This window comes from Zootoca vivipara, chromosome 3 (genome assembly GCF_965207765.1).
Source record: "Zootoca vivipara chromosome 3, rZooViv2.hap1.1, whole genome shotgun sequence".
Lineage (NCBI taxonomy): Eukaryota > Metazoa > Chordata > Lepidosauria > Squamata > Lacertidae > Zootoca > Zootoca vivipara.
In genome coordinates, this window is record NC_142586.1 from 61,323,810 (window position 1) to 61,348,996 (window position 25,187).

Sequence of the window (25,187 nt, forward strand, 5' to 3'; positions counted from 1 at the left end):
TGAAGTATAAACTTACATGTGACTTTGTAATTAATTAACTGTGCATTTTCACCAGTTTTTGTTTCACTGTTTGGAAAAGTAAACTTGCACATTTACAATTCATTCCTCACTGTGAACACAGTTTAAAACAAATGGGCACATCTACTTGTTTGCAAAATTTAGTCTGGTCTCTCTATGTGATTGATGGCAATCTGTTTCTAACTGTTACAACCACAACAGGATTGCTTACTACAGGAAGCTGCAGTTTTTTGTTGGGATCCCATGGCAAGTGTGCCATAATTCACTGCACAATTATGGTTTGTGCCTCTGTGTGTTTTTTGTTTAAACAAGAGAGAGACAATATTTTGTTTGATCCCTTTCACATCGTTTTGCAATATGAGGAGCTCACAGGACCCTCTAGGGTTGATCACCATTGTCCACTGCGACATTACCGATACCTATGGTTTGTTAAATCTGGAAAAGGCCACAAACATACAGTGAAACTGGTTTAACTTGCCAAGCTAAGTCTTGTCTGTGGGAGGCATGATATACTTGTGAAGCCTAGAAGCTGGAGGTTGTAAATCCACCCTTTTAGATACAGTGGTACCTCTACTTACGAATGTTTCTACTTACGAACGGAGCTCCATCCGCCATCTTGGATGCGGTTTAGATAGATTTTTTTTCTACTTACGAATTTTTTGATAGGGTTGCTTCGACTTACGAATTTTTCCTCCCAATGCATTCCTATGGGATTCGACTTACAATTTTTTTCGACTTACGAAAGTGCGTTCGGAACGCATTAAATTTGTAAGTAGAGGTACCACTGTACTGCTAAAGTGGATTGCATATAGAGGTAAAGAAAACAAACCATGGTTAGGTGTTGTTTCCATTGGCCCATCAAGTTCTACAAGGTGTGCATCTGCACCTTCTGCTGTTGCAGAAATGGCCATTCTTTCAGAACTTGATTCAAAATATTTATGTTGAATGATGCTGCTACCTAAGAACAGTATATAAGGAAATCATTTCTTACTCTTTCCCCCCCTTTGACTTCAGGCAATGTGAAGTTTTCTGTTTTGAAGACTGCCTACTCTTCCTGACATTAAATGCAACTCCTTTTCTACAAATGCCAATATCAAGTTCCAATAATCATACGGCTGCATGGGACCTTGTAACATACTGTTAGCTCTGTGTGTTCTTACTTCAAATAGGAAAACACTTGAACTACCCAAAGATGAGGATGTTGTGGTTTTATATAATATTGTGTGTGTTTCCCCCCCCCTTTCCCTCTCTATGCAACTGTAAATTAACAAACCGTGGAGTATTTCAAAATGGTTACACAAATGTCACTGATTTATATATCAGGAAAAGGGGTGGGAGTTTATATCCATTCTCTTTTGATATTGCTGAAGTGAACTGCATACTGAGTTTGGAGCAAAGAGTTACATTTTTACATTCCTTTTGGCTTGTTGCATTTACTGTCTCAAGCAACTTCTCTTCCAACACATACCATTCTGCACAGGTTATTTATATTTAGCCTAATAGTTTCAAAACATGGACAAAATATCAGCTTTTATAACCCTCACAGCCCCTAGTATTTGACAAATAGCATTTCTGGCTGCCTATGAGCACATGAGACTCTATTTTGCCCCAGCTAACCTCATTCAACTGCAGTAGCTGTTGGCACTAGAATGGCATTTTAATGGATTCTTTCTCCCAACTGAATGCAGACTGATCTTTTCCATCCAGGCTTTGTTTTTACTTTAAAATGTGAGCTTAGCTGCATTTTGACTTAATAAAATCATTCTGAATATACATTGTTTCTATTATGGGGGAACGGGGACGGGACATTATGATCTAAATGTGCCAAATTTTGTGAAGTCCTATTGTGTAAATCACCCAGTGCAATGGCTCAGATTGACTTGAAATTATTTTATTCTCCTTTTTGGTAGTGTTAATAAATGAAGGAGCTCTGACTAGTTTAATGGTAAAGTGTTCTGCCTGTATATCAGAAAGGTTGTCTGCCCTGGAAAACTTCAATCAGTATCAACTTGTACACATTTTCAATGGCTCCCTTAACATCATGTTAAAGGCAGAGAAAATTCTGGGGAAGCTTAGCCATACTTCAAGTAAGTAGCTGGGCATTTTCCTTCACGAGTGCATTTTCAGATTTGCATGGGTATCTGCTTTCATTACCAAAAATAAAAATCATTTGCTCAGTAAGATGTGCAATGAGCATCTCTGGAGAATCCAAAGAGCACTGGAGAAATCCAACTCTGATTTTTTTGGGATGGAGAGAAGCAGAGAGGAATTCAGCATTGCGTAAAAGTGATCATTCAGTGAGGGCAAGTGGTTTGCCACACAGAACGAACCCCCCCATGCATTGTTCTGGGGGTTCTGCTGATCCCCCTGCAAGCCAATTTCCCGAGAGGAGCGGAGTTGAATCCTGCCTCTGTTTGCTTGCCTTCTGCAAGGGGACGCATAACAGAATGACTCCATAATGACCCCATAGTAGGAGTAGTAATACTCCTGGCATGGTGTTTACTTCTCCTAATAAAACATCACTGTAACCACTCACTTCTCCCATCTCTTAAGCGGTGCTGTTAATGCTAACAGCTATGCTCAAAGGTATTATGAGGCTCAAATTAGGTAATATATGTTACATACTCTGACTCAGAATGCTATCTAAATGAAAAGTATTGTTTGTTTTAGCGTTGGGGGGGGAATGTTGCCAAAAGCAAGATACAGAAAAGCAGGTTAATATGTGGATTTTTCATCTAGAAAGAAATATATTTTGGTATAGATATTTTGAGAAGGAAAAATGTTTTGCAGAAAAGGAAAGCCATGACCACCTTTCTACCTCAAATCCATTTTTTTAAAGTATTTACTTTTGGAAACCACTTGATGTTCTGATTTTTGCAAGGTATTTTATTTTACCAGGTCACATCAAAGCAAAAGCAGCAACAAAAAATTAGCCCCCTTTTAAAACATTTTAACTGAAAAAAATCCCAGTAATGGATATGATGGGCTTTTTGGTATGACTGAAAGGTTATATATGAATTGTTTTTCTGCCTGTGTTTGTATGTAAATTCTGTCCTCTGCTGTCAAGTAAAAGCTACTTAAAACCTTACATTGTAATATTCTTCCTCCGAGACACTGATAAATAAAAGGAATACATTGCAGTAACATCTCAAAACAAAGTATGTAGTTCTTTTGAATTTTGTGGTATTAAACTATCACACTTCCCTTTTCTAATCTGGTTACATGGTATGACTTTCACTCTGAATAAAATTAATTTTTAAGCGAAGGCTGTTTGATATTCTTCATCTTAGAAGTAAACAACATTTAGAAGCTTGTTCCCTGTGTGAGAACATTTCAGACTTCAAGGTGCCTTTATGAAAATAAACTATGTAGCTGAAAAATATAGCTCAGTAAATCAGTGGATATTTTTCTGCCATTTTCCATCTTCAGCAATGCATATTTGCCAGCAATCACTCTTTGCTGGTGACAGATTTTAAATTCTAACCGCCAATCGGTGAACTTGGTTTGAAGTATACTATTAATATTGAAAATATCAATATGTGTTGCCCTGTTCAATGGCAGAACGATTTTTAAATTCCACTGACTTGTGCTCAGCAGGTCTTTCATGTCTAATACAACGTTCTGTATTCTAGCAGGAAACGTAATTTATAACCAGTGGGATTTTATAACGATGTTAAACATACTAGACATTAAGCTTAATCCGTTTTTAGAGGCTGTGGCACCAATTTTAAATTTGTTCCGTCTATGGAGGAAGCATGCATCTGGTGCTAGAGACCACAAGGCTGGAGCACAGTGTCGTCACCAAGAGGATGCTGCCCAGCACGATCATAACTAGAAAAACTGGATCCCCCATATGAAAAATGAAGCAATGCAGAATGATAATACAGAGCCCACACCATGCTATAGATAGCAACTGACCCTATAATTTATAGGAGATGCACCATGGACAGATTCACCTCAGAATTGCCAGGGCTCCAATTCATACCTGAGGTAGAGTCACCCTGCGGTTTTCTGAAGTTCGGGATGTCTCCACATTGACTATAATGGGGAAATTAACTACAGATTATGTTTGCAGGCCTACTAGGCACTTCTGGGGGGCAGGTGAACTTCCAAATTTACACAGATAAGGGGGTTGTGATAGGTAGCTTTATAGCAGATGGGGTTGGAACGGATCCTGTCGCCTCTGTTTCCCCTCCCAGAAACAGCCTGGGGGCACTATGACCTTTGCCACCCTCCTGCTACAATCTTTTACAGAAGGAATGACATTTTATAGAAATCTGTAAGAGTACACCAATGTAGCGGATTGTGCTTACTATAATATTTCCTGGGTGTGTATGCAAGGGGTGTGTGTGAATGTGCATAACATAGGCACCCGCAATACACACAACGAAAAACACGGGTGCAGCAAGGCAGTTACTATACACAACCTACAAATACTGTATTGGGCACAACTTAAATCAGGACCAGACTATGTGTGGTGATGGTGGTGGAGAGTAACATACAAATACTGGTAACTATCAAACACCCAACACAGAAACAAATCAACAACACCTAGAGAAGAATTATGATGCAAGAGCATCATAATTATGCAAAAGCAATACACATCTACCAACAATTGCACTCTCAAAAGCACTACGACTGCTAGATCAAGTTAAAATAAGAATGTAAGAAAATTCCAGAGGCCCACCTACCATAATCCCATCTCGCCTTATATGCTGTGATCTTCTGGATCAGTGCTGGAGCTCAGGCTTTCTGTCTGTTCCCCAGGGTCTCCTGACTCTGGGTAGTCTGCATCTTTGCTGGAGAATGAGCCAAGTGGAATCAGGCAGGAACCTGGTATGACATCAATCTTCCAACATGCAACCTCACTGGGTGACCCTGGGGTTCTTGTATTAGAATAAAAACCTCCCCCCACTTCTGCATGTCATGTTTCCCTTTACAGTAATCTCCTTTTTTTCTAAACCGACCAACCCCAAACACAACCTTCATACTGGAGTGAAACGTACAGCGCGTCTTACTAGCTATGGTAAGAAAAGCACTTCCAAGACCATCAAAATCTAAAATGGGAGGAAAGGGAACAAAAAAATTCTACCAAATCATGGCGGTGTAGTAGGAAGAGCAGCTGCATTCCTACTGAGAAAAAGAGAAACAAGTCACACACCACAAGCCTAGTTTTTATAGGCCTGGATCATTTTCTTTAAAATACCATGAAGAAATTACCAGTTGAACTCCAGTAATGCTCTCTCCCTAGCAGCCATCTGCCTCACTTCACTGGAAGTTGGTGGCACTTGGAGGAGGGCCTCTGAAGAGGATTGTAAGGTTCAGGAAGATAGATATATATGGGAGAAAGTGATATTTCAGGTGATCAGCTCTTGAACTGGGCAGAGATGCACAGAGAGCCATTGCAGCTGACAAACCACTGGCATATGATTGAAATGTCCTGTGCACTCCTATTTTGGACCAACTAGAGTTTCCAGGTCATTTTCAAAGGCAGCCTCATGTGCAATGAGCTGCAATATTACTGGGTTAACTGTGGCCATTCTGTGTCCTTCCAGGTATGGCTGCTACTAACAAATCAGCTAAAGAAAACCTCAACCCACATAGCATAGGCCACCTGAGACTCTAGTGAAAATGCTGGATAAGCAAGCTTGTCCAGACTGAATACCCAATGCTTTAAGAGGACTGCATTCCTTTCGGAACAGGTTTATAACACTTGCCAGAAGTACCTCCATTTCATCTTGCTTGAGTCTTGATTTTTTTTAAACCAGGCATAGGCAAACTCTGCCCTCCAGATGTTTTGAGACTACAATTTCCATCATCCCTGACCACTGGTCCTGTTAGTAGGGATGATGGGAGTTGCAGTCCCAAAACATCTGGAGGGCCGAGTTTGCCTATGCCTGTTTTAAACCCTCATCTTAGTCCATTACTGCACCCAGAACAGGAGTTTCAGCCACACCAGCTGGAAAATCCCCAAGAGCTCTTAGGAACCTACCAAAATCCACTAGCTTCCAGGGATGCGCCATTCTAATATGTTCCCCAACCCTGTAAATGTGAAGCCATTGAAAGACTAAACCTTAGTAGCAAATTACTCCTCCACTTTCAGATCACACACCCCACCCCCACCCCGGATAGCTGAGAAAACCAAATCCAAGTGTGTCCTGATACATGTTTGGAGTCAATGGTATGTTGGGAGAATGCCATGAACTTCTCAGGCTCCCTAGACAAGGCAGGGAAAAACTTCCTGGGAGTTGGGGGGCAGACAGTATACCAACTGAATTGCTGATCTGTCATGCGAGCCCAACAGAAGCACTTCAGATTGTTACCCATCACACAAGAGGCCAGGTAAGTAAATCTGAGTAAGAAGCCAATGTCTTTGAACAGGGGTCAGCAACCTTTTTCAGTCGTGGGCCGGTCCACTGTCCCTCAGACCATGTGGTGGGCTGGACTATATTTTTTGGCGGGGGGAATAATGAATTCCTATGCCCCACAAATAACCCATGGATGCATTTCAAATAAAAGGACACATTCTACTCATATAAAAACACACTGATTCCCAGACCGTCCGTGGGCCTTAGGTTGCCTACCCCTGTCTTTGAAGCACTTGCAGCCTAAATGTTGACCATAGAGGAGAAGACAAGGGAGAGGCCAGGATAACAAGGGACAGGTGTGTGCTTGATGGTTTTATCCAATCTTAGACACACATCAGAATGTTGAAAGGTCTGAAATGTTCCTAGGCATTGAAAGATTGCACAACAAATATCTGTCGGGATAACAGATGCATTTGCAATGGGTGTTGGCAGCTTAACAACATTTCTGATTTTGGAAAGAGTATTTAGCCATGCTTCTTTAAAGCTTCAGTATGTGATGGAAAGCTTTAAATTTCAAAACTTCAGAATCCAAGCCTTTTTTTTAAATAAAGAAATATGTCAAACGTATTTCACCCATTTGCTGCACTTAGAATGGCTGCTTGGCATCTTACTGATGTGTGGCATTGCATATAGGACTAGCACTCCAGTGTAAAAGATTTGAGCTGATTTGTCTGTCCTTGCAGAGCTGTCAAGAGTGACAGATTTTGGAATGTTTCGTAATATTGTGCTGCTGTCACAGCTGTGCCTTACTTGCAGGTACGCTGTCTTGAAGCTGAGCTGTTCCGAGATTTATATAATGAACACACTCTTTAGCACTCCATTCTTGTGGAATCCTAGTATTACCAGAGAATAGGATTCTCTCCCCCCCCTTTTATACTGTATATATAAAAAATCACATTGCTGTCTTTGAATACAGCAATATATAGTAAGATTTTCAATACCTAGTGTATCATAAACTTGTTCCTCCTTAGTTTTTAAGAATTTGTTCATTAGACAGATGCCTAGTTAGAATATTGTGCATGGGGAGATTAAAACCATGTGAATTATTATACACAAATAATGCAATAAAGTTCAATTTCAAAAATGGCTTTGCTGTCCCCCATTATATTCCAACACAGAGCTTTCCAAACTTTTAATGTTGGTGACACGCTTTTTTGACATGCATTTAGCGATACAGCAAGTCAATCAATCTAGCAGGTTAAACTAACCCCTTTCCAGCCCAGGGAAGGCCATACAATGAGCTGAAGGCCATACAATTGGGCAGGGCCTGTTGGCACCAGACCCAAGAAGCTTATGGGAGGCTGCAGGGGCGTACCCAGGATCAAAACTGGGAGGGGGCAAGCCATGGGGGGGGGTGAACTTTTTTTAAAAAAACCTGTCACCAAGCACGTGAAGCCAAGGGTACTGTTTTAAACCCCAAAGATGGCGAACGTCCCTAGCCCCTGAAAACAGGAATGCAAGTACGATTCAGCCCCAACTACTGCAAACATGGATGCAAGCCAGAGTTTTCCCAGAAACTCAAGGCACAATTAAGACCCAGCAGCTCACAGCAGGGACAGAAAAGCGAAGAAGTTTAAGCAACACAGTAAAAGACCTGGAAAGCACCCCCAGATAAACTCAAAACAAAGCAGGCACATGTGTTAACCAGGTGAATGCAGATAAGACGAAACCCCAGGATGTAAAATAAAATAACCCCAAAGCCTCCCAGGCCTCGGAAAGGCAAGGAGGCAGGCACACAAGAGCTCCCACTTGAGGGGGAGATGAGGGGACAACAGAGGAGGAGAAAAGGGGAAAACTGTAAAGCAGCTGTTCCAAGCCTCCGTTAAGGAAATCAGGGGGGTGGGGAGAGCGCACAGATGAACAACTACCGTAAAAAAAGACCCTCGGCAACACTCCCTCCTGAACAGCGATCAGTAGGGGGGGAGGGGGTGAAGAGGAAACCTCAACCCGGCAGCGAATTACAACCAAAGATAGGTGTCCCTGTAGCTATCGACCATAAGGGGTAGGGGTAGGAAAGGACTAACACTCAGCAGGGGCTGCGGAAATGAAAGAGGAGAAGGGGACAAGGCAAAACTCTGCTGCTCCGGTGTCCTGAGAAGGCTGATTGTTTTGAACTCAACAGTGGTGGTGGGGACACAGCAGCAGTAAAAGCCCAACGAAAGGAAGGGGGTGAGTGTAGAACGACGACAAAAGAGGCAGGCAAATGATAAGCAGACGGGAGCTTGTAGCACTCGCGCCAGGGGCGTACCCAGGATCAAAACTAGGGGGGGCAAGCCATGGTCGTTCAGGGGCGGAGCCAAGGCACAGGAGGGGCAGGGCCACAAAGTGGGAATGTGGGCAGGGCTACAGGGCCAGCGGGCCCGACGACTCTGCGGCGGCGGCTGCAGCGGCTAAATGAACCCCCTAAACTCTCTCACACGAAATTCCCCTGCTCTGAAGCAGGGCCGTCTCTAGGCCCGGGTCCGGTGGCGCGGGGCACCAGGCCACCAGGGGCGCCGCTGCGCCCGCTGAGAGGCGCGGCGGAGGCCGCCCCAGGCGCGCCTCTCAGCTGTTCATCGGCTTCAGACTGCTTTCCGGAGGCGCACGGGCCTGGGGCTGCCTCCACCGCGCACAGGGGCGTTGCAACAGGGGGCAGGCAGCACCCCCTGGCCCAGGGCCGGCCCTACGGCCAGGCTGGGTTGCGCAGGGCTCCGGCCCTCCAGGCGGCAGCCGCACAGTGAGCTGCGCCCACCGTGCCGGGAAACGGGGCGGGGTGGGGGCACCAGAGGGATCTGTCACACCATAGTGCCAGGGCGCCAGGTATGCTTAAGACGGCCCTACTCTGAAAACACCGCTCCCATACATTTACGGCTAGCCACCCCCCTGAAAAACCCCTTTGGGCCCCACTTTCCCTCCTCCAGGTCCCCCCGAAGCCTTGCCAGTTCCCACCCTATATATCTGGGATGGGGAAGGAGCTCAGAGGTCTGCTAGTCCTGGGGGGGTCATCCCCCCGTGGCCTGGGAGGATACTGGGGACCCCCCCGCCAAGCTGAGACCCTCAAAGAAGAAGAAGCTGCCACCGTCGCCTCCCCATCGCAAGGGAGCAAAAGATGGGAAACGTGGGGTGGCGCAGCGCAGGCGAGTGAGCAAGCCCCCCCCCAGCTGCGACCCTATGGCGGCGGCAGCGGTTCCCCCGCCCTCAACGCCCCTCTCTTGGCAGGGGCAGCAAGGGAGAGCGGCGGCGGGGGGGGGCATTGCAAAGAAGGAAACAGCAGCCAATGCCCGGAGGGGGAGCGGAGAGCTGTGCCGCCCCCCCAAGGCAGCTCCTTTCCTATTGCCGGGGGTGGGGGGCGGCGAGGAAGGGTCACTGTCGCTGGGCTACTCCTGCCGCCAGCAATCCGGCGCAAACGCCCCCATGCAGCTTCCTTGCAGCAGCCACGACCACCGCCTTCGGGCGCCGCGCCCCACTCCTTCTTTGCGGGCTTCTGCTCGCCGAGGCTGAACTGGCTCCTGCCTGTGCACTTCCTCTCCCGGCCCAGGAGGAGTCTCAGTAGCAACTCCTAACTCAGGGGTGTAGGGGGTGCGGAGGGGGGAAGGGGGCAATTCCCAGCCCGTGGCACCGACAATCACAGTGCAGCCTACCGGGAGGCAGAGCGCGGCAGCGGCTGCAACCAATGCAGGGAGCCGCATCTCCTTCGCTTGCCAGCCCAGCAGAACTCTTAGGCAGGAGAGGTTGCCGCCCGGCAGGGCTTTCCATTGGGAGGTGCAAAGGCTTTAGTGGGCGGGAATTGGTGCAAATGTAGGCAGGGCGGTCTGAGAGGAGGAGCCGCCGCCGAGGAGCCACGGCACCAGCAGCATTTCCTCCCCCCTCCCCCCATGTCAACAAGCAGGGCTTCTGCGCAGGGTATTTGCTTCCCTAGTCGGGCCCGCAGTTTGATCTTCTAGGGGGGGCAGCTGCACCCCCCTGCCCCATGCTGGGTACACCCATGACTCGCGCCCTTAAAGCTATCTACCCCCACACAACACACACACACACACACACAGACCTAAGGGGAGGGAGGGAGGGAGATCCGATGCGTGCAAAAGAGCTCTGGGAGGGACCAGCGAGTGGCAGCCGAGGCGGCCAATGAAGGCTCAGCCAGGTGGTTTTTTTTGTTGTTGTTCTGCTCCCCTGGTTTGCAGCAGCATCCAATCCTTAAAGGTAGGAGGCGGGATTTCTTTGCTGCAGTCTTTAACCCTTCATCACCCGAGCCGGCAGAAAACGCAGTGCTTTGAAAACCGGGATATATGCAGGTTTATCTTATCAACGATCCAGGAGAGCAGCGGGAAACACGCTGAGATACGTTAGTTTCCCGGCCCAGGGAATACGGGATACTTGGCAGCTATGTAGAGGGGGCAGCTGCCCCCCCTGCCCCTCGCTGGGTATGCCCATGAGAGGCTGGCAAACCAGCCACCACCTTGTCTGAAACAGCACAGCTGGGGGGGAAAGAGAGAGAGAGCAGAAGCTAACTGGCCTGGGGTGATCCAGGAAGATCTATAGAGGAGGAAGATCTATAGAACGAGAGCCTCACCCAAATGCCTGGTTAGCTAGGTTGATCATGTGAAAAGAAGAGAAGTTGACAGCTAGGAAGCATGCTCAACTTCTCCAGATTTATAGGGTTGTCTGAGTCACAGAGTACCAGCTACCACTCCTGCGCTCAAATGAAGTGCCTTTGCTCCTGAGACAGACATGCAGGAATGGTGCTGTTACTGCCAGAGGAGTCTAGGGTATCTGGACTAGCCCTTATCAACAAAAAACACAAGGTGGAAAACCCTGCAAGGATCATGTGTTGAAGCTGGATGGGATAAGAGAATAATGACAAGTCTCCATCTGCACTTCAAGAAGCTGGGACTGAGGACTTGAAGGGAGCCACAAAACTTAAGGTGAAGAATAACTGCTTATGCTCCACCGGGCTTCAGTAATAACCCTGTTCACTGAACCAACCAGAGAGTATGGATTCTTTGGAAATAAGGGGTTGAGTGGGAGGCTTGCCTCTGACAGGATCGCACAGTGTTAGATGTTTCTAGCACATGCAGCAGTGGTTCAACCAGGCCCAATAACAGAATGCCGCTCTGAACTGGAATATCTTTCTAGCTGTTCTTTCTAGGCAGTAATAACAATACAAGCCAGGGATTCAGTCAACAGGGAAGACAAAGCACCTGCTCTGCCTGCAGCCCTAACTCTCTGACAAATTTCACTAGGCCGCTGTGTCTCCTACAGTACCAAGAGGTGATCAATCACCCTTCCAGAATGTTCTCAATAATGCAACAAGATGGGATGCCATTTCTTACACATTTTTTCTGTTTCACTAAAGAAGCACATACAACAGCAGTTAAACATTGCTCTGGGAAATATAAAGTGTAATTATTTGTCATACATCAAACAAACAAACAAGCAAACAAGAAAATCCAGTCTGCTTAAAAATGTACCCTCAAGCTACTATGTGCTTGTATAAAATTCTATCATATTCTGAAAATGCATCATCTGTTAAGAAATTATTGAAAGTAATCATTGTCCACTATAAAACTGGAATAAATCAAAACAGCATGTTAGACAGAAGCTAGCTCAGAAAAAGCAAGGGAGCCTATGCTTGTGAGCCTGTCAGTATCCTACCTTCTTGCCATGTTTTCCTAGTTTCTAACTTTAAAATAAAGTTTAAACTTTAAACTAAAATATGTTGGCATGCAAACTACAGGTATTTCCAAGTAAGAGGATGAGTTTCACCCAGTGCTATTTTTCTAGAAAAAGAGATGCTGGGACTCACCATTAATACCTTCCTTGTTCTCTTATCATGACAATGGCACCCACCCGAGAGGTGCCAGAACTGAGTTCTGGCAAGTTCTGACTGGAAAAAAAGCCCTGGTTTCACCGCAGCCATATCTCTTTTCCCTGAGCGCCCATGGATGAAATCCTCTCTTGCAGTGGGCATATGAAGCAAGGTGAGAGCCAAGTTGCCCAATAACTTTTCTAGACTTTGCCCCGCTTAAGCCTTGTGACTACCAGGACCAGCCATTGCTTAGACTGAGACTATGCATCCTGCCCTACTGCCCAGGAGAAGGGCATCTGTGTGGATGCTACCACTGACACTGCACTAATAATGCCTTCGTGAAATTTCAAATGGGACTCTTCCACAAAGTGTGCAAAGACCCGATACTTGGATTCAACAGGCCCCTGCTATTGTTTCCTTGCACTAAACAAAACTGCAAAATTGAGACTTTCAAATCAATGTGGGTGTGTTAGCACCACTGAAAATGGCACTTCAGAATCATTCTCAAATGGGACAGACCGCATAGGCACTTAAATGGGAAGACACTGATAACAGATTAATAGTCAGGGAATGTTAGCGTTAAGTAGGACAATCTCTGATGTCTCCCTTTAAGTGCAAATCACTGGAAGGACGATTTCATGGCTAGGCCTCAAAGCACCACTTGCTGAATAAGTTACAAGTTAAGATCAGCCTTGCCAGATGTTTGAGGAAAATGGGAATATATATACCATCTGTCAGAGATCTGATCAGTAGCCAGTTCAAAGAGTGTCTGGGGAATGGCAGAGAAGAAGAAAAGGGATAGGAGAAGGAGTTGTGAATTTCCTTCAAGTGTCTCCAAACTCATGTATTTAGTTCAAACAGGATACGTTGATACAACTGTTTGAAATATGCCTGGCCAAAACTAGTACCAAGAAATTTTGTAGAACTATCCTTTATGGCTCTGAAACTTTCTGCAACACAATTCTAGATATGCCAGTGACACACAATTAATGGCTAGCAGTGCCTGTGCACCTTCTGCTTGGCAAGTATGTCCCCCTATGACATAATAATGAAATAGCAGCTAACGCCAAACACTAGAGGTGCAAACTGTGCTGACAATTAAAGGGCTTGCAGTGCCTCTTCTTCAGTCTCACCTGTCGGTCACCTTCCAGTTGAGCTCTGAACTGTGGAATAGCTTTGTATTGTTCTACCTCTGGCTATGATGGCTGTTGGTTTCAGCAGAGGATTTCGACATTGCTCCACGTATTACATTGGCATAATATCCTATGCTGGTTTGCCATCCAAAACAAAGGGATTATGGTGCAGTCTGTAAAGTGAAAAGCTGGAATGCAGCTGCTCCATTTTTATAGACTTTCAATTTCCCTTTTTCTGATTCACTGAACATCTAAAGTGAAGCATCATAGAAAATCACAGCAGCTAGTTCCATGGTGAGAAAAAGACCATCTTCTGATTTTCCTACAAGGGCATTTCTGGGCCTTATTTAAAGGGTTGACTTCCTTTACAGTTCAAAATGGCTTCAGACCAAGCTACCTGTATGAACCTGCTTGGGCCCCGAGATTGACCATGGAGGCCTGTTCAAACGTCCACCAATAACATCTATCAGGTTGGTGCCCCCATCCTTATGGAATACCCTTCTGTCGAAGCAACAACTGGCTTCCTCCCTGCTGCTGGTTTTATAGTTTACAGTTTATAGTTTATAAAAAAAATAAAATACATATCAACAGTAGCTGGCATTGCAAATATTCAGACACGCAAGTGAACTGTTCACACAGTTATTCACAATGGTTAACAGGCTGCAATAATGTCAGCATGGTTATTTGCTTATGAGTTCACAGCCTCAAACACATGACCTGCCATGCATGCATGATGTGTTTTGCAAGTATAAAATTAGATTTTTGTTTGTGCCATCTTGTTTTCTGTCATGTGGGATTTTAAAAAGTCTGTTCTAATGTCTTCTATTTGCTAGGTGCAAAAGCTAAGAATAAACACGACAAACACGACAAACAGACACAAACATGAAGCTCTCAGCCAAAAAACTTTCACATAAACAGTTACTGTAACATAGTCTCTCTTCTGAGATCAGGACTGAACTCCCAGAGGTTGACTGTGCTTTTTCAGAATGAAACAAACATGTTCCAAAAACTATTTTTAAGAAGTAGAGTTTTGCATTTGAAACTACAAAGCCAGCGACTTGGATTTAGGGTAGCTGAACTGAATTCTGATGAGGCTTGGCTAATTGGTTTTAAAGACATTACCAAATAGTTAATGTTAATTAAAAGCATTCCCAGACACAAGCCATATTGTTTAAATATATATATTTAATCTCATTAGTGTTATGGTGTTAAGGATAAAAGCATTAGTCAGTCAATGACAGTGTCAACTGCAGATTAAAAATCCACCTACATATTTTTTAAAAAGCAAAATCCAAAATTAATAAAGAGGAAAAGATTAGAGGAAAATTAATTTGCCCTGCAGAAGATGCACAGCTGTTCTGAAGTATGCAAGTACTTATGGTAATACTACCGTGTTGACAGTCCTAGGTCTGTAAGCATGTGCCCAAATCCTAGTGTGAGGTGGGAGAGGACTACATCACACAAACACCCCTTTCTCCTTTCAAATAGCTGACCGGAGTTAATTTCTGGTTTCCAGACTAGGAACAACATGATATGAGCAGTACCAGTTTACATGTGAAGTCCTTCATCAACCTAGCCATAAGAAGAAAGAAACCTACCTTCATAGTCCCTGTACTGGACTGGGCAATAGATGCATAATATGATCAGACAAGGGACATGTTTTGGTAATACCAAATACGCTGCTACCATAAATCCATGTCATAGATGACTAGCCATCAATCTCTAGTATAGTCAAGTGCACATGCTTTGAGATAACAACGAAAACATGGCCCTGGAGTGGTGTGCACCCAATCAGGGCTCAAATCACATCACGCAACCCTGGCTAGGTTTCTTATAATTTTAAAACAATGAAAATGGGCTTTGATAGATAAGGCAAGTATTTCTCCCAGGACTGGTGGCACACAGCCTCTCACGAGGCTTGGTGAGGCAGCAGACTCAGGCGGCAGGCTCTGGATAACTCACTGTTTGCTACCTCCTGTTCTTGTCACCCCCTTCCACCACTCTCCACTGCTAACTCCTTCAACTCTTTTCCCACTGCCACCGATTCCTGTGGCCTTCAGGGCATGATGGAAGAGGCGGCAGCCGGGGAAAGAAGAGTCTGTGGTGGAGGATTCAGTGGCAGTCGCCATAGGTGGGAGCCATTTTCTGTTTTGCCTTAAGCAGCAAAACATCCTGGGTTGGCTCCGCATTCTCCTTCATTCACACCCCACCACCACCACCCCTGAAAAGAGAACCTGTATTTTAAAGGCTCCCTCTTCTTGGCTGAGGTGGCACCTCCAATAGTGGTGGCAGTGACAGAAGAGCGCAGGGACCCCACCCCTTTTCCTGATGCTACGTATTTATATAAATCAGTGACATTTGCCAAACCATTTTGAAATGGCGGTTGGTGGCTGGGGTGAGCTTTAAGGAGGTTTGGGACAAACTAAGGAGAGGGGGGGGTTAGCCAGATATGAAGGGAGGGAGGTTGGCAGCTGGGAGGAGCTGGCAGCAGCTGCTAGTAAATAAAGATGATAATAATTAAAAGGAAAAGTCACTAGAATAAGTTTAGGCATCATTTTTCAAAACACAGGATCTGCATTCAGGGCTTATTCCACAATCATGTTACACTTTAAAACAACAGTAAGAAGTGTTGTTTAGTGTGGGAGAAACAGCAGAGTTGTGAATTGCTTTCTTGAATGGAAAAGCACCAGAAGCAAGTGGTGAGGTTTATGTGGCTTTCTCCACTGAGCATAGGCAGCAGCAAGTTGCTGAACTAAAAAAAAAAAAGTTTTTGTGTGTCATATTTTACTCCTTAGAGAAGCTGCAGAGGAATTGGAGAGCTAACCCTTGGTGAGCTAAAATGTTCTGAAATGTGAACCTGACTCATTCTCCTGGGGATCTGCATTTCAAAACGATGCTAGGGAATGAAATGCAGTCTTTATCATTGTTCAAAATGTGTTGGAGCCTTGAGTGATGCTAATGCCTGCAGAAATCTCCCAATTTCTTTGTCTGCAGGTGGCCAGCTACTCAAATACATCAGGGCCAGCTGAAAACACACTCCTGACCTCAAAAGCAAGGGGGGCACCAAAGGATCCTTTGCTGGTAATCAAAGGAAATGCAACACTGATTACTGTAATTCCTGCTCCTGGTGGACAGCACAGCAGCCTTGGTACCTGCATGAAGTGATAAAGTCCAACTGCCTGCTCCTTAAACGGGTGACATGTTTAAGGGTTCACAGATAATAAAATAAAATTTCTTTACAATTCCTTCAAACTCGTATCAGAACTGCTTCTAAATATTAATACTGTATTCTGGATTTTAGTTGACTTTAGGTGACTACCCCAATTTTATTTTTAAGTTTCTATGGTTCATCAGGTTGTTATGAAAATCTCCTTTCCATTTCTGTAAATGTTTCGGTCTCTTTATGACTTCCTTTCTGTAGCTTGTCTGACTTCAAATATTTAGTGGCTGAATAAAATGGTTATTTCCCCCTTACTTCTCCAAAGCGCATGCAAGCAACAAACCCTTTACATTAGTAAATGTTCCCAGGAGAAAACCATGTTTGAACAGTATTTAAATCACATATTTTAATGGTTTGTTTTATTTTATTTTACAGAACATAGATCTAAAGCATAAACTTTTACAGATATGCACAAAAGCAAGCCTGCTGGAGGTGTTAGGGCTGCATATCTTTCTTGGAACCCATACCCTTGAACAAACCAAGGACGACCCCTATGGCCAGCCATCACCCTAACTGGCTTTATTACCAGATGCAGATCTTTGGGTTAAGGAATATTTATTCTTATATATTTGGGTTAAGCAATATATTTCTTATATTTAACAGGTTCACAAGTTGAGTGAGGGCTGACTAGCTGTTAACATTTTATTGCTGCATATTCCTGATGGATGCATTGTTGCCAAATGTTTCATTGTGGTATTATGGGATTATATAACATATTCTTATTTATATGCATTGCCTTGTACCTAAAGGTGCCACTGGTTGATTTATGCAAATCTTTAAAATCAACCTCGCCATTATGCTCAATTGTAAAGGCACATCTGCTTTAATAAGTCCTTTATCCTCTTGGTAATGGAAAGCTGCTTGTGCAGATTGCTTAGTCAGTGCTGTATATTGCACTGTGATTCATGTTAGTGTACACACCACACCAAATTCATTCACTTTGATGGCTTCTGTGAGGAGACGTCACTGCAAATACATTGAGGAAATGGTGTAGGTAAAGGGATTGCACACCAGTTTGAAATGGAGGTTGGAGAGTCAGAGAGGAATTACCTAAAAAAGATATTACGTTTTCCCTGTATGCCACAACAACAGCGAGAAATTTATTGGCTAAGAATTGGAAGAGTGAAGATTTACCTACAGTGGATGAGTGGCAGATGAAGGTGATAGAATTTATGGAACTGGCTGAACTGACCGGGAGACTTCGTGACCAGAGGGAACAGTCGGTGGAAGAAGATTGGAAGAAATTCAAAGTTTATTTAAGAAATAATTGCAATATTGGAAATGTTTAATATAAGATTTGGAAGTACAGGGAGGTTGTAGGAGGAGGATTTGTAGAGGTGTTATAGTATATTTAGATTTAGATATAAGTGTTAAATAAGAATAGAAATGTTTGTTAAGGAAATAATAAGGGGACTGAAATGTGTTAGTTAAGGTAAAAATAAGATGATTGAAGTATGATATAGAAATTACTAAGGATGATATATAATGAAACGCAGTTAGGAGGAATATGAGGAAGTCAACAATGTTAAGACAAATTAATGATAAAAAATGGTTTTTCTTTGTTTCTTTTTGTATTTTGTTTTTGTGATGTGTTTTTTTCTATTTTTGTGTTTTATGTGTTTCTCAAGTTTATAAAATCAATAAATATACATATTTTTTAAATGAAATGGAGGTTGGAGCTTACAGATGAGCTGAGATGTAAGAATGGCATGCATAAGAAATAGAAGAATGGAGAAATCATGAAGGAGGAGTGTGTTCTGAGTAGCCAACAGTTGCAGGAAGGAGGTCAGGCAGGCCAAAGCTCAGAATGAGCTCAGGCTTGCTAGAGAGGTTAAAAAATAATAATAAATGTTTCTTTGGCTATGTTTGAAGCAAGAAGTGGTCCTAGTGTGGAGAAGATGGGGCAGAGTGTTGGGTGACAGAGAGAAGGTGGAACTGCTCAACACCTTCTTTGCCTCTTTGCCCATCCTGATGATAACAGAATAAACAGTGCAAGGAGGCAGCTGCAGCCCAAGTTAAGAAAAGAGGTGATAAGGGAACACCTAGCTATTTTAAATGAACCCAAACCTCTGGACAGTGATTGTTTCCTGCCGTTGGAATTATGGGTGTTGTACAATTCCTGAAACCTTTAATTCTTTTTTCTCTCTTAATATCAGAATTTAAATTTCAATAAAAAGTTGGGTTGGTTTTTTTAAAAAGTATATTGTATATTTCAACAGAGCAGTTTGTAAAACTCTGAATCGGGGGGGGGGGGAGCCAAGGAGCACACAAATGAATTATGAATTAAATAGCAAACAGAACTGTAACAGAATCACTTCCTTTTTTGGAGAGGTGAACTGGAACTAATTCCTTTATGGAAGGTGGAACTTGTACTAATTGCTTTCCAAAATGAACTTTCCATGCACTAGCTATAACCAAGTAGCTAAAATGCATGCTTTGCATGCAAAAGATGTTCAGTCCCTGGCATCTCCAAGTTGGGACTGGAAACAGCTCCTGTCTGAGTGAGTCACTGGCATTCAGTGTCAAAAATCCTGAGCTACCGTGTTTCCCCTTTTTTAAGACACCGTCTTATAACTTTTTTTCGTTAAAAAAACACAGGGTGGCTTATTTTTGGTGGGGTGTCTTATGGTCTCCTCGGCTGGGCCAGGCCGCTGGCTCGGGGTGCTGCTGTGTGCTACGCGCAGCGCTGCTGAGCTCTGTCCTACCTGACAAGGCTGTTGTATGTATTAGAACAATACAATGTATGCACAAAGATTTCAGTGCTCTGAGGTGCTATTGAGCTTGGACTCTCCTACATGGGAGGTTTTAAAACCCAGGTTTGGATGGCCAAGGCTTCTCCAGCTGTGACTGCCATCCGATGGGGATTATTTTAGCTGTGATTTCTGCATAATTGCAGGGGGTTTGACTGGATGGCCCTTGGGGGACCCCTTCCAGCTGTACAGTACTATATTCTCAGGTCTTCAGGTTCACAGGTCTTCTCCATCGGTGATGGGAAAACCTGTGTCCCTCCAGATGATCATAGAATCGAAGAGTTGGAAGGGACCCCAAGGATCATCTAGTCCAACCCTCTGCAATGAAGAATCATCAGCACCATGCTCTAACCAATGGAGCAAATATAGATATAAATAGGGTTGCCATGTCTCATATTTTTTCGAGGACACGTCCTCTTTATCACAGGCAGAGTCGTCATAGCGATCCATAATTAAAAGCAGGAGTTGCCAAATGCGTCCTCTTTTTTGCTTTTGCAAAATATGGCAACCCTATTAAATAATGAAATAGAAAGCCCCCATCTTCCCATCTTCCCACCGCATCCCCCTCCGATCACCCTTTAAAGGCATTTTCTCCGTTGCGCCCCTTTAAAGACAGGCCAGAAAGCAGAAGAAAGGGGCGAGGGCTCTGCTGGGTGCTCCAAGCTGCTGAGCGCTCCGCACGCTCCAGCAGCTGGTTCTGGGCGCTCCAGCAGTTGGTTCTGGGCAACCCTCCTTGGCCGGGCAGAGGCGAGGCCGCTGGCTCCGGCGCTGCTGGGTGCTCTGAGCTGCTGAGCGCTCTGCGCGCTCCAGCAGCTGGTTCCTGGCGGCCGGCCGGCCGGCCGGCCGGCCGCTTACTCCGGCGCTCCGCCCGGCGCTCCGCTCTGCAGCAGCCGTTCCGGGCGGCGGGACGGCAGGTCTCCTCGGCCGGACGGAGGCAAGGCCGCCGGCTCCGCCGCTCCGCCCGGTGCTGCTGGGCACTCTGAGCGCTCGGCGCTGCGGAGCGCTCCGCTCTGCAGCAGTCGGTTCCGGCCGGTGGGGCGGCAGATCTCCTCGGCTGGGCGCTCCGCGAGCTCACCACTACAACAGCAGCCGCTTCCCAGGCCCCGCTGGCTGGCTGGGTCCCGCTGGCTGGCTGGGGCGCTCGGCGGTCTCGCTTTTAAAATCCAAAATCTAGTCACTTAAATAGGATCTCAGTCTAATTCAGCGACATCTTACTCCCAGTAGTGGCCATAAGGAGGGTGTTAGTTTTCATACAGGGCATGGAGGTATGTCTTATTTTCGGGGTATGTCTTATCTTTTGCAAATGCTTAAAAATGCTGCCATGGCTTACTTAATGACTACGTCTTAAAAAAGGGGAAACACGGTATATGGACCGATGATTTAATTGGTATAAGGCAGAGACTGTCTTCCTTAGTGAAACTGATGGGGCAGCCCAAGACATTTGCTTGACCAATGAGGTTCAAGGCAACCCCTGTTTTAGGCACAACCAATATGTGCGCAATTGGGCACACATGCACAATGTCAAACCTGGAAGTGACCCGGAAATGTCATAAAAAGGGCATCACTAAAAGGGCGGGACAGGGGTGGGGAGTGGGCACAATGGGGTGTTTCAATTGCACACGGTTTCACACAAATGCACAATGACCAGGAATGCAAGCCCCACACAAATCAGGAATTGCCTGTAGTTGCATATATTGATTCAACATGGATTTGCAAGACCTCCCATTAATTATAATGGAATTTGATCATTCTCTAAAATTTGTTTCTTCAGTGCTGGTAATCGGGAAACCATAGTGACCCAGAAACCAGAATTAGAAAGTTAAGCTGTTAACTTAAGCTCTGACTCCAGGAAATTAAAAATGAGAGTTTATAAAGGTATTTAAATGACATTTTTATTGGTTTAACATTCTAATAGAGATTAAATTGCATTAGCAACCTGCAGCAAGCATATTAATAGGCAACTTCAACAATCAGCCAGTATCACACAGTATCAACCTCAGCAGAAATGACAGGTTAATAAGTGCACCACCACACAGGGCTGGAAATTTCTGCAGAGCAGAAAACCAGACCCGGAGCATTTGTGTCACTTTGCACCTGTATGGGTAGGCAAGGAAACCACTGAAAATTATATTTGATAATGATCAAGTATTTCTTCAAAAGGAGGAATGTATTAGGCACAATTAATAAGCTGTAGGAGATTATGTTCTCTAGCCTTCATCATAAATCTATCAAAAAGTCATGTTTTCCCACATTATATATACATCTAAAGCAACTCCTTCCTATCTATGTGTGTGACACACACAGTAAGTCAAATACACACGGCCCTTTCAAACATCACATCACACGCACACATATCTATGGTGCAGGTATCCTCTCCAGATATTCACCCTGGAACATGACATCCTTGTCTCCAATGGCCCAAGTGTGTCCACTTCCTCTGCTAAGTGGGAAGGTCTGAGGAGGAGGACATCCTAGAACACACTTAGAAGACACATTGAGACCAGGAACTCTGATAATGCCGACTAACCAATCATGGGGAGACATTTAAAAGCATTTAGCCAAATCAACCAAGTAGCTCCCTTTAGACCATGCATCCCCAAACTACGGCCCTCCAGATGTTTTGGCCTACAACTCCCATGATCCCTAGCTAACAGGACCAGTGGTGAGGAATGATGGGAATTGTAGTCCAAAACATCTGGAGGGCCGAAGATTGGGGATGCCTGCTTTAGACCTTTGTGTGAAACATTTGAGATTGGGGAGTGGCAGAGGCAGTGCATGGGGGGAGGGGAGACACATTGGGGGGGGGGGTTAAGTGCACATGTACTTGGTCCCCTACATATTTTCTGGCCTTGTGTATTAAGGCAGAACATGTGGGGAGAGGTATTGTTTCTTGAATTGTGAAGCAAGGCTGGAAACTATTGTATGGGAAAAGCAAACATTTTATTATACTTTAGGAGTGAAGCAATGTGGCCAGCTGGAGAGAGGGAGTGGGACAGAAAAACTGAAAAAGTCAATCAACACGAAGGACGCTTGTCCTAATCTATTTCTGATCGTTCTTTCGTGCCCAACTCTAAAAGAAGTCTTACCCTCACAGACACGACAGGCACACCTTGTTTACATGTGTACGGTATATTCAGACTAAAAGTGTGTCCATGAACATCCGAAATCACATAGTTCTGCCCTTTGTAACCTTGAAAAAGGTAAAAAAAGTAAATCACCAAGGAGCAAATATCTTATGTTTAAAAGCAAAGCTGCAAGAGGCGTATAAAACCTAATTTGCTTTCTAGGTTCTGGTGAGAGATTCTCTAAAAAATAAAGTGCTTTCTTGGTCCAGGTATGCATTAGGAGGAATAATTTCCTTCATGGCAGTAGCAGAACGGAATCATTTGCTTTTTCAATTTGTCTTAACAATACTATCTCATCTATTTCAGCAGCAGGGAGTAATTCTGCAATATTTTCACCTTGACAGTGTAAGGTCCTATTGGCTCATTTTCAGGACATAATACTTTTTAGGATCACTTTCACCATCAAATCAGAGATTTGTTGTATTGTGGTGCCCTGTCTTTGGACCTGGAAAGTAGTTGTTATTATTATTAAGAAGTCATGTCAGTGCATGTAACAGATACCAAATAAAGCATCTTCCATGCTATCTAATCCAGTTTTACAGATGCCTGCTTTAGTATTTCCACCAATAATAATTTCAAAAAGCTCTAGGTCATTTTATATTTGTCCTTGCTTTTCTTTGTGTGAGCCAGAGCAGATATTTTGCTTTTCTGATGTTTTATCATGCCAAATAAGCTATCTTTAATTGGATATTTTATTATTCTTCCAAAAGCAAGATTTGGGAATGGGCTATTGCATCTAGTAAAAGTTATTTCCCTTAAATTCTAATGTTCTACACCCTCTCTCCCTTTTCTGCCTGTTTGGTTGAACCAGCACTGACTGGAGTCCAAAGGCTTTTGCATACACAGTTTCTCTTAACAGTGACTTTTGCATACCACTCATGTAATGCCAATTGGAGGTGTAATATTTGTTTGGTATACTAAACAGATTGTTGGGGAAAGCCTTTGCGCGGAATTTGTTTAGCACAGTTACAGGTAGGTAGCCATGTTGGTCTGACGCAGTCGAAACAAAATATTTTCTTCTTCTTCTAGCAGCACCTTAGAGACCAAGTAAGTTTGTGATTGGTATGAGCTTTCGTGTGATCATTACTCAGAAGGGTGATGGGAATGGGTGATTGACTGATAGAATCATCCATTCCCACCACCCTTCTGAGTAATACCCCTCCCCATCCTTTCACTATATATAAGCGTCTGGTGACTTCTGTTTCAGTGTATCTGACTGTTTCAGTGTATCTGCATGCACACGAAAGCTCATACCAATGACAAACTTAGTTGGTCTCTAAGGTGCTGCTGGAAGAAAATTTTTTATTTTGTCTAGCACAGTTGGTGATGGCAGCAACCATCATTTTGGGGGGCAAAGGGAAGTCAAATGTATTCAACTGGTGAAAATGTTGCATAAATGCTGCAAACCAGCACCACATTCCTGAATCAAAATTTAAGTCTTAACCAGAAAGTGTGTGCTTCTTCCATGGATGGGGTCCATAAGGTCTCATTAACTTTTACCAAAAGCTCTGGTACCTGGACTTGGTAATAGGAAGAGTCTCCCACTGCATTACATCTGGGCTATTGTCACAGGTTTGTGTGGAAACATGTGCCAAATATTTCAATTCTCCATCGTAAGTTATGAATATGTATAATAGTAATTCCTCCCAGACTTGCCCATAGCATCATCTTCATGCCTTTTAAGTGGCTGCAAGATCTAGCAGACAGCCCTCACTTTACTCCTATGGAATACAGTAAATGTTTTGTTTAGCACATCACTGTGGGTGGTTGTGGATACAGGCGTTTAGCCACTTTAATACTCAAAGTGGTTCACAACAAATAATGACAAAACAGGAAAAACAGAAAGACATCAATATATTGTCGCTCACAGTATCTCCCTATAAAAGACCATTCAAGACAGTTGCATAATAGATGCACCATAAAAAATGCACTTCATTAGTAAGTACTTAGTCCAGGGTGCTCAGTGCAGTGTACATTATTTCCTTCCTCTCTGCGTGAGCCTCACAACAACACAGTAAAGAAGGTTACACTGGGAGATAGTGACCGGCCCAGTCACCTAGTGAGCTTCATGGCTGAGCCAAGATTTGAACTTGGGTCTCTGGTCTAAGGCCAACATTCTAACCATTACATCACACTGGTTTCAGTCATACTAGTCATTCATAATACTACTGCTCTGATACTTTGTGAATCTTGTGATAATGTTCTTTCTGTTCTATTTTTAAACGTTAATTAAGGCTGCAACCCATGTCTATTCAAAGTTTGTACCAGTTTATTCAGTGGTGCTTACTTCCAGGTAAGTGGGATTAGGACTGCTGCATAAACTACAAACTGCTTTTATCAACAGTGAAGACTACACAAACCAGTCTCGCAGCAAGGTGAACTGGAGAAAATGTCTAGCTGCAGTTCTCATTATTTTCCAACCTTTTCCCAGTTGCAAACTTCTGTCCTCCTTCGCTGGGTTAGATTTGCAACCTGCCTGGTCAACAAGCAATGAATTATCAATATAGTTGCATCTTGCCACATAAAGGAAACACAGAAAGTTTGTTGAAGGGGGAGGTCCCATCCGATAAAATTAATTGGCCATAAACTCGTACTTGGATTGCAATAACTTCCTGCAGCTGCAGATGATGACTGTTAAATACACGAAAGCTAATGTAGCAAGTCACACCCCATAAAATCTAGTTATGGTTATGTATCAAAATGATGAGTCGCTTGTAAATTTCAGGTGCACCTGCATAGCTGTTCAAGTCAGATTATTCACTAACATTCAGGGCATGTTCTAGTAGCT

The 25,187-nt window shown here is 44.0% G+C and overlaps 1 protein-coding gene across 6 annotated transcripts in view; it reads left to right on the forward strand.

The window, feature by feature from the left end:
* The window catches only part of UTRN (utrophin), a 345,054-nt gene extending 341,771 nt beyond the window's left edge, over positions 1 to 3,283 (forward strand). For all 6 annotated transcript variants that reach the window (XM_035108828.3, XM_035108822.3, XM_060272729.2 and 3 more), the window contains one exon: positions 1,033 to 3,283. In XM_035108828.3, coding sequence (XP_034964719.3) covers positions 1,033 to 1,041 — 9 coding nt within the window. In that variant the 3' untranslated portion in view covers positions 1,042 to 3,283. The remainder of the gene's footprint in view (positions 1 to 1,032) is intronic.
* The last annotated feature ends 21,904 nt before the right edge of the window (positions 3,284 to 25,187 follow it).